Source organism: Leptopilina boulardi, unplaced genomic scaffold (assembly GCF_019393585.1).
Source record: "Leptopilina boulardi isolate dan_hultmark-lab unplaced genomic scaffold, ZJU_Lbou_2.1 LbouV2_351, whole genome shotgun sequence".
In the NCBI taxonomy this organism is placed as follows: Eukaryota; Metazoa; Arthropoda; class Insecta; order Hymenoptera; family Figitidae; genus Leptopilina; species Leptopilina boulardi.
In genome coordinates, this window is record NW_026137920.1 from 1711688 (window position 1) to 1727927 (window position 16240).

At 27.7% G+C, this 16240-nt stretch overlaps 2 protein-coding genes across 5 annotated transcripts in view; both read left to right on the forward strand.

Annotated features, from left to right (window-relative positions):
• LOC127286267 (sodium- and chloride-dependent taurine transporter-like) overlaps nucleotides 1-16240 on the forward strand; it is a 499457-nt gene that overhangs the window by 145246 nt on the left and 337971 nt on the right. The window lies entirely within an intron of this gene.
• On the forward strand, nucleotides 11270-13084 carry LOC127286215 (uncharacterized). The gene is made up of 2 exons (XM_051312573.1): nucleotides 11270-12702; nucleotides 12820-13084. The coding sequence occupies exons 1-2, from the start codon at nucleotides 11270-11272 to the stop codon at nucleotides 13082-13084; spliced, it is 1698 nt and encodes a 565-aa protein (XP_051168530.1).

Here is a 16240-nt window from a genome sequence, read left to right on the forward strand (position 1 = left end):
ACTGTAGAGGAAGTAATGTTTTAACATTCATTCCCGAAAAATTGATATTTTTAACTATTAAAAATAAATAATATTCTGTAAAACATTAAAAAATTATGTATATGAGAGATTCTTTTTCAATCGCCCCAGCCCAAAAAGTCAATGTTCTGGGATTGGCTTCATACTTTGGTAAATTGTTGTCCTACATGATAGTAATAAATCCCTAAAATATAAACTCATTAAAAAAATATTTGTAGAAAGTAGAGGGGGTTGAAGTTTTGACGTTAAGGGTAACATTGTCATTTTCAAATCCGTATAACTATAACAAAAGTTAATGGTTTTTAATTTATCTATTATGAATTTTAATGCATTTTTCATGTACTTTTCAAAAATGTATATAAAATTTAAAAAAAAAAAATTTTCACCCCTTTTTTTCAAAATCAACCATTATTTTTCGATTTTCACCCCTTCGGGAATTTTTTTTTTATTTTCATTGGAAAGCTGAGGTTTTTTCCCATGAGCTATGTAAATATGAAAGTGGGACAACAATAATTTTGTGAGAAACATAATATTAAATTAGGCGGTGCCTACCTAAATCCTCGAAGATGATCTTCAGGTGTACCCGTTATCGGCACCGCCTACTTTAATATTCTGTTTCTCACAAAATTATTGTTGTCCCATTTTCATATTTACATAGCTCATGGGAAAAACCTCAGCTTTCCAATGAAAATAAAAAAAAAAAAATACCCGAAGGGGTGAAAATCGAAAAATAAGGGTTGATTTTGAAAAAAAGGGGTGAAAATTTTTTTTTTTTAAATTTTATATACATTTTTGAAAAGTACATGAAAAATTCATTAAAATTCATTATAGATAATTTAAAATCCATTAACTTTTGTTATAGTTATACGGATTTGAAAATGACAATGTTACCCTTAACGTCAAAACTTCAACCCCCTCTACTTTCTACAAATATTTTTTTAATGAGTTTATATTTTAGGGATTTATTACTATCATATAGGACAACAATTTACCAAAGTATGAAGCCAATCCCAGAACTTGACTTTTTGGGCTGGGGCGATTGAAAAAGAATCTCTCATATACATAACCAACTTTATATAAATTTTTAAAAAATTTTACTAGTCAATGTTAAATATGTTTAATCCTATAGGTTAACCAGCATAGTAATTTACGATGCATCATTGAGTCATTATACAGCCCTTTGTACAACTAAGTTGAAAAAATGGGAAATCTACGATGATTTGAGTACAAAAGTGACTTCTGCAAAAAATAAAGAAATCCAACCTGGAGGAATTATTTATATTCGAATAAATGAGTAAAAATGTGACTCTGAGATTTTAGAAAAAGAACATTGTTTAACATATTTTAGTTTTGTTAAAAAATTTTCTATATATAAGCAATTTTTTTAACTTTATGAGATTTCTATTTTTTCTACTCTTAAAAATCCTTAACTACCCAGTAAAAAAAACTAATTCAGTCTATTAAATTTGTGCTAACGAATTGAAAAAAAATTAAAGACAAAAAGTTTGTTCATTGCGAATTAGTGCGAATAGAGAATTTTAAAGTTGTATTTATTTTAATTCAACTGAATTTGTTTTCATTTGCGAGGTACTAACAATGCATAAAATTGCAATTGTTTAAGAGCCACAAGTATTATTAATTCATAACTGATATATAATAATGTATAAAACCTAAGTTTAATATTGTTGTATATGAGGCAAAATTCCTGAAATGTCCGAAAAAAAATTAAAATTTTCGAATTTAATCCATACTTTTCTAAAATGTTGTTATTGTTAGTGAAAGTCTAAAAATCAATTATTATTGAATTTAATAAAATAGTTTTTGAATTACAACGTTTTTAATTTTTGGCTTTTGAAAAAAAAATTTTTTTTTCAGTGTACAATATTCATAAGTAGATTGCATAAAAGTTAACATATATATAATGATTTTTAAATCTTTTTTGACGGGCTACACGCTGTTAATAAAATTTTTTTTTTTAATAACATTTGACCTTGAAATTCAAGGTCAAAATGTTAATTTACGTTTATCTCAAAATCGGATTTTTTAAAATTATTTTTAACTATCTCAATGGAAAGCTTGACTAATTTCCTACAAAACATGTAATTTTCAGAGTGGGATCTTTTAAAGTTTTTGAGATATTAATTAATTAATTAATTAATGTTTATAACAAATGAAATATTTTACAAACGAATAAAGTTACCGTAATTCTGAAGTTAGCAATTGAAACTTAACGTAATTCCGCATCTATACGAGCCCTGTATGAAGTATTTTGGATAAGTAGATTGTTAATAAACAATTAGTTAACATTGCAATTGTTTATTAACAATCTACTTATCGAAAATACTTCATATAGGGCTCGCTGGATGCGGAATTACCTTAACTTTCAATTGGTAAGTTCAGAATTACCATAACTTTATTTGTTTGTAAAATATTTTATTTTTTCACTAACAACAAGCATCCAAAAGCCCAATATGAAATATTTTTGTTCAATTTTAGTTAAATAACAATAAAAAATGAAATATCTTACAAACAAATAAAGTTATCGTAAATTTAAATTAATCAATTGAAAGTTAAACTAATTCCGCATCCAACGAGCCCTATATGAAGTATTTTGGATAAGTAGATTGTTAATAAACAATTGCAATGGTAACTAATTGTTTCTTAACAATCTACTTATCCAAAATACTTCATACAGGGCTCGTTGGATGCGGAATTACGTTAAGTTTTAATTGCTAACTTCATAATTACGGTAACTTTATTCGTTTGTAAAATATTTCATTTGTTATAAACATTAATTAATTAATTAATTAATATCTCAAAAACTTTAAAAGATCCCACTCTGAAAATTACATGTTTTGTAGGAAATTAGTCAAGCTTTCCATTGAGATAGTTAAAAATAATTTTAAAAAATCCGATTTTGAGATAAACGTAAATTAACATTTTGACCTTGAATTTCAAGGTCAAATGTTATTAAAAAAAAAATTTTATTAACAGCGTGTAGCCCGTCAAAAAAGATTTAAAAATCATTATATATATGTTAACTTTTATGCATTCTACGTTTAGGAATTTTGCCTCATATATGAAATAATTTTTTTCCTTACATGATAACGAATCGATTGGTATATATAAAGTATACATTTGATTTAAATTTAAAGAATTAATGAAAGTTAAAAAATCCAAAATTCACATTTTAGCTGAAAAATTTGTATTTTGTATCTGAATTTACAACTTGTTTACTTTATAATATTAAAGAAATAAACATCCTAGAGCAAATAATGATGGATGATACATTTTTCTGTGAAAAAAATGTTTTTTTTCATTAATTAGTAATTTATTGATTTAAATCAAGTGTTGTTATTAGAATAACATTTTTTTCAGTCGTTTGTGATTTAATAAATATTATTAACTGTACATTAAACTAATATAAAGAAGATATATTAATTACAATTATGTACATTTTTATAATAAAATATTTACTTTAATAGATAATTTCTGTGTATAATATTAAAGAATATTTTATATCAAAACAATGGAAAAATAGTAATACTCTAAGCTTTTCTTTCTTTGACTTATATTACACAAAAAATACTTATTTTCAGTATTTACTGCTCCCACTATAATAAATTCTCTCTTATTGAAAACTGACTCTGCAGTCCTTGTGCAGCATAAAAAATATAATTTTTACTGAGTTTTAAGGGTGCAGTCCCATGTGAGCAGTACTTATCCTGCTGCTACGATTCTTTAAGATTTGAACATAGTTCAGGTTGTGCATTTGACTTTGGTAAAAAAAAGCAAATTAAAAAGTTGACGTGAGATTTTGATGAGATTTAGTGAGATTTTCATAGACCCCTCCCCCTTAACTTGTGCTCTCGTAATTAATGGATGTCCCTAAACCTAACTTTATAAAGAATATAGGTGACTACACGTGATATTTACCTATGACCTGAATTTTTAAAGATCTGATTTTTTCAAATTTGTTTGAAATACACTTAATTTTAATGATATGTAATTTAGGAATTATAACTAAGATACAGAAAAGTTTCAGTTTTTCCTTAACTTTCAAAATATGTTAACGAAAAAAAAAGTTTTGAATTTGTTTATAAAAAACAGGGATTTTTTAGAAATAAATTAAATTTTTTTAAATTTAGGCGCGAATTTTTTTTATTTTTGTTTCTTTTTACACACATGAAAATAGACAGAAAATTTTGTAGTAAGTTTTGGAGTGGGCAGGATAATTCTTTTGTTTATATAATTTGTTTAAAAAAAAAAATTTACTTTTTTTCGTTTTTTTTTTTTTCAAAATAAAATGTATTTTAATTTGCTTTTCTATGAGTTTACTAGTAGATCCTAGTGTCAAAAACACTTTTCATTTTGAAAAATAAAAAAAAACAAAAAAAAAATAAAATTTTTTTAAAATACAAATTATAGGGAGGATGGGGCAATGAAAGTTAAGGGGTAAGGATAGTTAGTTGCTGTTATGCTTAGACGGCTTGCTCAAAATTCGGGCAAGGATAGTTAGAGCTATTACGGCTCGATAAAATCCTGCTAATGCGACTGCAAATTATAAAAATGTTGAATTGTTCTTTTTATGTTGATATACATAATGGAACGTAATTATATAAGGAAAACGAAGCTTATTGACCAAGAAATTGGTGATCATCTGAAGAAAATTGGTTAAACCTCAGATTTTAGTTCAGACGAATTTTAATGCAATAATTGATATTTAGAAAATGTTCAAAACATGTTGTTAATACTTGATATATCAATATTAAATAGTCTAAATCTAATAAAATAAAGAAACCGATAATTTACTGATTTTTTATGACAATTTTAGCATTCGGATTTTTTAACTATCCTTATCCCGGTAATGGGGCAAGGATAGTTAAAATTTTTTTTTACTTTTTCATTCGTATCTTGTAGGGATTGAACTCTACAGCAAAATAATGAATAGCAAAATTATAGCCAAATAACCAGGCTTTCCAAAAATACTATTCGTTTGCAGATACAAATTCAGTTTTAGTCGCTAGATTCGAAAACGTCTTACTTAACTATTCATGCCCCATCCTCTCCTATAAACAAAAGGATCATCATATTCCAAAACTAATTACAAAATTTTCTTCTTATTTTCATGTGTGTAAAAAAAAAAATCACGCCTTAATTTAAAAAAATTTAATTTGTTTCTAAAAAATAGCTGTTTTTTATAAACAAATTCAAATTTTTTTTTTCGTTAACATATTTTGAAAGTTAAGGAAAAACTGAAACTTTTTTGTATCTTAGTCATAATTCCTAAATTACATGTCATTGAAATTAAGTGTATTTCAAAAAAACTTGAAAAAATCAGATCTTTAAAAATTCATAACTCGAAAATTTGAACACTTATAAAAATATAAAAAATACGTAAACCATTTTTTTCGACAAAGAATAAGAAAAAATATATTTAGACGAATTTAAAAGGTCATAGGTAAATATCACGTGAAATCGCCCATATGTATTATTCAAGATGTCTTGATATTTTACTTAAGATAATAGTGGAATTGCTTTATTTTAATCAATATTTCATAAATTTTTTACTTAACCAGTAATATGAAATCTGCTAGATGTAATTTGAACTAAATAATTATTCAATTGTTTTTGTTGAGGTAGGTAATTTTTTTCAATTTTTTAACCTAAATATCGATTTTTTAAAAAACGGCTCTATAAAAGATTTTAAATTTTTTTGCAAAATACTCAGAAAAGTTTCAAGATTCAAAATATGAAAGAAATTTTACAGTAAAAAAACTTTTGGGTTAAAATGTGTTAAGGACCACCGTGATTTACTTTAAAAGATTATTTTTATTAACAATATTTTTGATAAAAACAGTAATTTTTTAACTAATATTTTTGATTAAAAAATTAATTCTTATCAACATTATTTTTTTAACCAATATATCCTTCAGAAACTAATTTTTTTTATCAATATTTCCTTTAAAAATTATTGTTTTTTTAAACATATTTATGATAAAATAGTTAATATTTTGTTTGGTCAGTTGGGGTAAATGGAGACAAAATCGCTATTTTTCACAAATTACGTAAGTTTCTTCCTTAAAACGGTAATATTTACGGGTTTCTTTTTTTTAAGTTGTTATTTACATTCCCAGGATTAATTTTATGCAGCAGAAAAAAAATTTAGATAAGCTTTAAGGCCAGGTCCAAGTGAGGCAGCGCCATCTACATTGATACTAAAATTTTGGAAAATTTTCAACAGCCTTTTCTTAAAACAAGATGGTAAAATGCTTTTTCCTTTATGGATAATTAATTATTGGCAAGATATACACCAGCTAAAACTTTTTTTGAGTTAAAATAATAAAAAAAATTTCATGTCAATAAATTAAATATGAGCACTTTTTTCACAAAAACTGTAACAGTACTTTCTCAGAAATTACAATCAAAAATGCAATTTCCATTTGGAAAATTAAAAAGCGCTAAAAAATACACGACCTAAGATTTACCAATCACGAAAATAACAAAAAAAAATTTTATTAAATATTTAACATATTGATACTGCTTTACTGATTGTGACAGCCCTTTGGTAGATTATGTATTTCAGGTGGTTAGCAACAGCGCCAATCTCCTCCTTTCGGCAAAACTGCACTGAGAAAAAAAGACTGTTGATTCAATAGTGCCGATGCTATTGAATTTAATTTTTTCGAATCATTAGTTCCTGCAATGAATCAAACTAATATACATTCCAATTTAATAATTCATGATTTTGAAATAAAAGCTCGATGGTTTCGAAAAAAACATTTTAAGTAGTTGCGATGTATACAGATTTTATTTTATCAAAGAAATATTTATTGATTTTAAATAAGTGTTAATTGATTTAAAAACAGAAGTCATTTTATTAAAGAACAGTGTTTTTTGTTTTGTACATATATATTTTTTTAACAATGTTATATGCTTTTGAATCAATAGCATTTTCTGTTGTCATAATAAACGGCATATTCGAATACGTCCAAAAGCACGATGCTATAAAATTAACGTCATGCGCACTAGAGTGGTAAGAACCACTTCCATTAAATTATATTCAACAAGAAATTGATATAATGAAATACATTTTTTTAATGAGAAATCATATTTCTTTGATTTGTTATAATATAAATTCGATTGTTTAAAATCAATTATATATTATTTCGCCTGTAACTGCGATGTGGTTGCGGGGGAACGTAGTAGTGTGTCAAGTATCCTTCGCAGGCGTGAAAATGTGCGTGAATTTTGGCGCGTATGTCCATGTCCTGCGCATTAACACTTAAACACAAGTGAACGCTATTCAGATGCTGAGACGATTTTCCTGTGAGTGAATATCTTCGTAATTGTGATAGTTTGTGTTAATGTTTATTATATAAATAATAAAATGGCAGATAGTGGTGATCCCCCTGAAATTGACGAGTTGCTAAGGTCTTGGGGATTTGATTATTTGATACCGGATTTTCAAAGTACGTATGTAATTTAACATAACCTATAATTTTTCCACGTGTTGATCATTAGATATCTATATCTCAATTCCTTATTTATTAGGTCGCAATAAATAAAAGTGGATTGTAACTAAGAGTAAAAGAACATGAAATTTTCTTTTGTTTTTGTACTTTTATGATTTTTCGTTTCAACTTATTTATACGACTATTTGAAAAAAAGATACATAATCAATGTTCCATATATACCACGACGGCCGAAATATATTTAAAAACATTCTTTTTTTAAGAACACAAGGTCGATGTAAATATTTTGCCCGAATTAACCAAAGAATTAGTCGAGAAGATTATAGAGCCAGCGATTTGGCAATTCAAATTTATTCAACATTGGGAACGACATTTCCAGAAAAAATTACCAAAAGAAGCCACTTACCAAGCAAATGCAAACGTAAAAAAATTTCTTTTAATACATAATTTTAGTATTTACGTTTTAGAAAATAAGAAGACTAAGTGATTTTCTATAAAATTCTAATGTTTCACTTTAGAGTCATGGCTATAATGACAATTCGAATGAAAGTGTTGATTCTTCTGATTCTGATGTGGAAAATAGTCAAAATAACTCAATGGAAAATGATAAGTATATTGGAGGAGGTATGTTAAGACAACTTCGAAAATTGCCAAAGATTGAAGAAGTCTTGAATGAAGCTGCCGATGGTCGACAAGTTCTAAATAGTTACAAGAAAAAAAAGTGCTTAAGTCGTCTGGGCAGACGTTCTGTTGTAGATATTTTGACCTCCTACTTATTGAATCACGTGGAAGGGTTAGTTTGTTTCATTTTTTTACCACTTTATTATTAATGAACTCCGATATTTACGTTTTTCATAATAATAGCATTTCTTTAAAAAATTGTTAGTATAAAATTTTTTCTTTTCAAAGAATTCAAATCAGTATGTTATAAAGATAAAAAATTTAATTGGTCTGCAATGAATAAAAATTAATTTACACCACTGCCCGCGAGTTTGGGGACGCCTCTTTTTTTTATGAGTAAAAAAAACAAAAACTTAAAAAATAGAAAGAACAAAAGTTTTACGTATTTTTTTCTGAAAGATAATACAATTATAAAAGAAACAACACCCGATGGAAAAACTTCCTTTCTGTTTTTTTGTGAGATTCAGAAATAATGTGGATTTTGCATGCTTTACTCAATTTTTTAATTTCTCGAAAACTAATTAACGTTTCTTTTTAACATTTTTGGACATTTTAATAGATATTTAATGTAGAATTTTAATTATTTACTGGTGTTTTGATATATATTTTTTCTAAAAAAATTTGCAATCATGAAAGTTGAAACAAAAAATTTTGAAAACTAGATTGACATGTTTCCAAGAAAAAAATAATTTTTAAAAATCAAATAAATAATCAAGAAGCTTTCTCGAATTTTATTGTATCTATTAAATGTACATAATTTGCACTGCCATTTTTTAAACTTTAATGTTGATGATAATTTTTGAATTTTTTGAATCCTCCTTTCACGGTTGCAAATTTTTTTGAAGAAATATATATCAAAATACCAGTAAATAATTAACATTCTACTTTAAACAGTGATTAAAATAAGTCGTAGAATTTTACAAAACGTTTATTAGTTTCTGAAAAATTAAAAAAATAAGAAAAGAATGAAAATTCAATTTTTCTGTATCTCACAGAAGCATTAACGAAAGTTTTTCGATTAGGTATCATACTTTTCATAATTTTATCAGCTTTCAAAATAAAAATTGTTGCTTTTATTGTGTACATTTCTAATTTTTTTCTAATAATGAAAAAAGGGGCGACCTCATACTCGTGAACGGTACTGTATATTGTTTTAAGTTTGACAGAAATTAATATTATTAACAAAATAAAAAAAATTAAAAATACATACATGTACAAATTTCGCATTTACATCGATATTATTATATGGTTTGATTATATTCCTTTTTAATTTTATAGAAACGCAAATCACAAGGATTTTCACTATTTTGCTGAAGAGATAGTAAGAGTTTTTACAACAGAGGATATTAACTACTATTATGTAGCTCCTGTTCCGAAATCAAAATCGTCTACTGGAAAATCGATATCGGCAAGAGGAAGATTGGCATTAAAATATTGGAGTAGACTATCGAAATTTAAACAGCTGGATAAAAGTGCTGACATTGAAAGTGATTCGCAAATTAATGTTGCTATTGACGGTAAAGTTCTTTATTTAGTCTAAAAATTTTTGTATATATTTATAAATAGAAAATTCTAATTTCAAATGTTTGAAAACATATTATCCCAAATATAAAATTGTAAAATTATATATTGTAATTAATTTCCATAATGTGCAAAGGTAATTTTTTTACAGAATCTGTCCAAGTAAGTATTGATTGGCTGAGAAACAACAGGACACCGTGGGATCTTGTAGAGCGTCACTGGGCACTCACTTCCTATATTCGAGAAAACGAATTTTTGAATGGAAAAAACAAAAATTTGGTTGAAATTTTCCAAAAGTGGCCAATTTTACTTCATCCTGATGCGTACAAATTGATTCTAACGGACTTTTCAAAGTTTAAATTTACTGATGACGAAATAAATTTTAACGGTGCCGATGAATGGTTCGAATTTTTTGAAAAAGTGAAAACAGTTTGTCCTCTTGACGCAAAAAAACGAAAAGACGCTCGTGTTCAACATTTATTAAACTTGCTCGATACAGCTGATAGAGAAGGTTACCATTATTTTTTTATGTGAATTTAATAAAAAACATGAACATATTTTTAAATTGAAATATTTTTCTTTTCCTAATTTATAGATGACAGAGCGATCATCCAATTGCGTCTTTTACCATTCCTAGTTGCTCCTAAAGGAAGACTACGCGGATCATCAAAGAAAAATGATTGGAAATTTAGTATGCTGGAATCAGAAGAAAGCATTGTCCAACATGCCACGGTGAATGGGTATTATTAAACATTTAAAAATTTTAAAAAAAGTGTTTAAATATTCAATACTTTAATTCTAAATATTACTTTTTGTACGTGGGTTTCTTTATTCTTATTTATATTTTTTAGACTATTGACGATATTACTCGGATTTGCGAAAATTATAAGGAGATTATGAACGGGAAAGCGTTAAAAGTTCAACCTCACATTTTTGTCGTTGGTCCAGAATTAAACAAAGTGGAAAGCGTGTATGTCATTGTTGATGACATAAAATATGAAGTGAAGTCTGTGTTGAAAGCTATTGAGGTGTGCTTCAAATCTTTCTACCTTTTTCAAGTGCAATTCCCACCCGCAAGTCAACACATTTGGTTCCTGATCCAAAGAGGTTTATATAAATTTAAAACTTCCTCCGATAAAGCGATTTCTTGTGTTTTGGAAGTTATTACCGACATGAGAAATATTGATAAGGCATAAACTGCTGTTTCTTTTTTACTCATTTAAAAGCTTTTAAAGTTGAAAATACTACAAATAGGGCAATTATTTCGTGGAAATGTTGTCGTTTAAAATTGCGTGAATATGCATCAACTGTTAATTAAAAAGTATTATATTAGTCCTATCTAATGGGAAAGACAGTTTGATGACAATTTATATAAAGTATTTAAACAAATTAATTTTCAAACAGATGTTTTATCGTTCTAAATGTCTAAATAATTACATTACCAAAGTGATTGAAAGTAGCGTTAAATATGTTCATAAAGTTTATTTAATGTTTATTTAATTTTAAAAACACTGTTTGAGTTACGCGATTTGTATTTGATTTTTGGGCTAAATTCTAATTTAAATTTTTTCACCATGTACCACTGTCCGTGCTGCTTCGAATCTTGTGCTACAGAAGTAATTTTCATTAATCATTGGAAATGTAAACATACTACAAATGATTCCATATTTCGCTGCAAACAAGGAAAATGTTCTCGCGTTTTTTCCGATGTAAACGTCTTTAAAAAACATTTAATTCGCGCTCACAGCACTGATAGGGAAGAAGAAAATCAACCATTAGAATCTTCATCAGCTGAGAGTATGGATATTGAAAACAATCTAGCTCCAGCTTTATCGAACTCTAATTTGATTATAAATTCTTCTCCTTCAGTTGATTTTGCGAATAATGGGACGTCGGTAGAAGAATCTGCGAGAATTACTCCACGAGAATTCGCTGGAATGTTGTCGAAAAGCGTAGCTTTATTTGTTGCGAAATTATATGCAAATTTCTGTGTGCCCCGATCTTTGGTCCAAGAAATTATAAACGATGTTAGAATTATTACTGATCACGTCGGAATTCTAAAGACTATGCATATTCCGAATGAAACATTAGAATCTGAGAATTTAAATCAAATGTTTGACATTTTTCAGAACGGATTTATAGATCACGAATCAGAACACAAATCTCTGAATTATTTTCAGAATCTCGAGACGCTAATTTTGCCAGAACAATTTGTTATTAACGGTAGAATGGAAAAGAAAAATCAAAAAGGCGAACCACAACTTTCCTATGTCGAGCAAACAATTTCCTATATACCTATGAAAAGCGTTTTGAAAAATTTCTTGGAACTTCCTGGAGTTTTTAATGCAATTTTATCTAACATTGAAAAAGCTGAAAAAAGCGAGAAAATTGTTTCTGTCGTACAAGGAACGTTGTGGAAGTCGTTAAAACAAAAAATATCGGGAACACTGCTACCCCTCATTGTCTACTTTGATGATTTTGAGATAAACAATCCCCTTGGAACCCATCGATGTTTTCATAAAATGGGGGCTGTTTATTACACATTAGACTGTATTCCAGACGAATATGCAAGTTTGTTGGAGAATGTATTTCTTGCACAGTTTCATAACACGCAAGATTATGATGAATGTGATAATGAACAGATTTTTTGGAAATTCATCCTGATGTTAATTGAGTTAGAAACGACGGGAATTATCATTACTGTTGATGGTGTTCAAATAAACGTCAAATTTGCAATGTTTACTATGTCAGGGGATAATTTAGGACTGAACGGTGCATTAGGTTATACTAAAGGTTTCAATTCTGACTTTAATTGTAGAGGATGTATTGCTAATAAAGAGCAGCGCCAAAATCTAGTCATTGAGGATAGTAAACTTATGCGAACGGAAGAAAATTACAACTCTGATGTGGAAACTAAGTCCAGGGGTATACGGGAGAGATGCACATTCAACAAACTCATCAGTTTTAAAGCGTACGAAAATTTCTCTGTTGATCCCGATCATGATCTGTCATTGGGAATGCTTCGTAGCGAAACAGCGGATATCATAAATCATCTTCTCAAAGAAAATGGAACTAAATTGACTTTAGAAATTATAAATGACAAAATCCGATTTTTTAATTATAGTTTAAAACACGGTCTCAATGTGCCCCCTCCTATTAAAAAAGAATGGCTGGAAAATGGACAAATTATGTACACTGCAACCGAAATGCTAACATTTATTGAATATCTTCCTTTAGTAATTGGTCTTCTTGTTCCAGAGAAAAATAAATATTGGCATCTTCTGTTGCTACTTCGTCAAATCGTCTCGATTGTTTATGAGCCCGAATTTATTGAAGAAGATGTAAAAAAATTGGAGCGTCTCCATTGCACAACATCACCGTCTATGTAAAAAACTGAAAATTAAGCTCTCACCGAAAAGTCACTTTTTAATACATTATCCTAATATAATGCGAAAAATTGGACCATTGAAATCTGTTATTACGAGAAAATTTGAAGCCAAACATCAAGAAAATAAAATCTATGCTAAAGTTAACAGGTCGCGTGTTAATCCTGCGTATTCGTTGGCGTTAAAGCAGCAATTGGCTTTAAATCTTCGATTTCTTCAATGCACAGGATTTGAAAAACGGTTAGAACTTGGTGTAGTTTTGTGCGAAGGCTTGAATAAAATTCAAGATTACGGATCTTTTAAACATGTTATTCCACACGCGAACACAGAAAAATGGTTATCAACCAGTTGGATTGAGTATTGTGGTACTAGATATAAAAGTGATATGATTGTCACAATTGGCGGAACGAAAGCTCAACCTCGATTTGGAAAAATTGCGTTGAAGCATTATTAATTCTCACACCGGGGATATATACTATTATACGTGTTTGTGTTTACCTTCTTATCTATCTTAGCCCTGATTTGATTTGGTTCTGAGAAATTAATAAGTTCAAAAATGTGGTTGAATGACCATAAACATAAATGTTTATATAGCAATCACCCACGTTACGTAACTTTATACAAAAGAAAGAATGGCTATTGTCTAAATTTAAAGGGACATTGTATTATCAAATTTAATTATTTGATACAATAGACACGTGCCAGCTAAGTCAACAAATATGATTGTAATAATATAATAGAATTATTTAAATTAGATCAACTTTTAAATTTATTGTTTCTATAGATATATTTGAAAGAAAATATTTATTTTGTTTTTAGAAAACTTGTTGCTTGTTTACCAAATTAGAGGAATCTTTCCAGTAATTATTCGGTAGATCAGCTGTTTATTTTCTTATTCACTTCTACTTTTATATATGAATATATGTCATATATCGTTTCAAAGTCGAATATTTTTACCTTACAAAAAAAATAAATATTAATTATTAATAGAAAAATAAAATATACAATCAACCATTTAATATAATTATTTATCAATTATTTTGGTTTAAATAATTTATTGTGAGTTCGTTCTGAATGAAATTAAATGAAATAATTTTATTGTTTAGCTTAACTTTTCACCTTTTTATTTAATTTCTCTCCAACTATTTTGTTATTTTTCAATTGAGATTCTAAATTACCTCGTAGGCTTATCTATAAAAAAAATATAAAATAAAATTTAAATAAAATAAAAGAAACTTGACAATTCCTAACAGCTATCAAGGTCAAATTCCCTATTCCCTAGATTAAATAATCTATTATAAGTAAATTAATTTTGCAGATATTTTCCTTAAACGCAAATTTATTCAACATGTTATTAATTTAACAACATATTAAAATGATCTAAGTCAAACGGAAAATAAATGAAAAACTCATTTACTTCTCTGAAAAATTGCTAAATAAATAATTTAAATAAATTATTTATTTCCTAAATTAACTATTGATTGGAGGACAGGGATTCATAATCAATTGAATCTTACACATTAACAAATTGATCGCCTATTGCAATGAATTTGAGATATATGTATTTTCAAGAGATTTACGATTTGCTTTTGATACCACTTAAGGATCCAGATAATGAGGTGGTACTCCGAGTTATCAGAAACCCCTCAAGTCTTTCTCCATGGCGTGACTTTGTAGATTATATGTTTTAAATTAAAGTGATTATTCACTTTTTCGTTTCTTCTACTTTCCTAATATTGACTTTAAATTTATTATTTGTTAAAATATTTTATTTCTTATATAATTCTGAGTTGGAACGGTTGTTAAACCAGCCTCTCAGATATTATGTAAGATTAAAGAAAAATATGAATAATAAAAAAAATATAAATAATAAAAATTTAATATTTTAAATAATAAAAGAATTTTAAATGTTTGTTCTTTTGTTCTTTTTGAACTTACTGTTTTATAGATAAATCCAATCACAATTAAACTTCACAAACTATCTGTCAAAAAGTTATAATAAACTAAAATTGCACGTAGAGTGTCTGATTGAAATTCAGAGAATGAATGACCAAATTTGGGTCTCCTTCTCTATTTATTAACTCGAGAAGACGCTTCATCCCCCAAATTTCTCTATATCCCTTGTATATTTAAATTTAGTAAGTGTGTTAGAGAGACTCTGATAGCTGATTGCTTGACAATCCGCGGTTTTCCCTTCCTACCTTTCTTCGTATACTTTTGCTGTATATTTCTTACCGCCAAATTTTCCCTCTAATCGCATTTTTCGCGGCGTCCTATTTTCTTAGCCAATAGTATTTAAATTGTTTTGGTAAGGACAGAGCGATTTCTCTCTTTCTAATTCCGTTGTAACGTATACAGGGAACAATGCCATTGTTCAGCTGTCAATCATTTCTCAATTATTACTATAACTAGCAACTTTGTCGTCCGCAAGCGGCCGACTACGTTGCTAGTGTGCATTAACCATATTTTTTATTCATTTTTTTTCAAAAAAATTTAATATTAGAAATGTAAAAAAAAATTTCTCTATATTGGATCTACCACCCAAGTAGCACGGAATATTGCTTGAATGTCAGGCTGATATCAACAGGGAATATTTTTGTGACATTCAGGCGATATCATAATGTCCTTTTCACGGGGACATTCCTCCGTGATGTATCTATGTTACGGTCTTTCACACAAAAAATGTAACGCGTTACAAAACTTACATTCTAAATTTATTAAACCTAAATAATTCTGTGGTACTTTACTTTCATCTAAATCTTCAAAAGACATTATTGCAACTCCTGCACTTTTTTTATTCCGATTATCGTTTTTACATGACAAATTATTTTCTTGACGCACTTTCTTTTCATCTTGAGTCTCCATTGATATTTTTCTTTTCCTACATGCCAAATTTTTATCCTTGCGTATTTTCTTTCCATCTTCAGTTTTTATAGATAATTTCTTTTTTTTGCATGTCAAATTTTTTTTGCGCTCTTTCTTTTTTATTTCTGTTTTATTACGATTACGTTTTCTCAATCTCTCATTCTCCTGTCTTATTATTTACTGCTCATATGTAACTTCGCGCCTTGCCTTCCTTTTTCTTCCCTTCTCTTTAATTGCTCGATTTATCTTTTTATCATTTTCTTTACTCAGAAAATTTTTCATTGTTAAATATTC

Coding starts and splice junctions, on each gene's coding strand:
- LOC127286215 (XM_051312573.1), top strand. CDS start 11,270: ATGTACCACTGTCCGTGCTGCTTCGAATCTTGTGCTACAGAAGTAATT. Junction 12,703..12,819: donor GTTGATCCCGATCATGATCT/GTCATTGGGAAT, acceptor TTTTAATTATAG/TTTAAAACACGGTCTCAATG.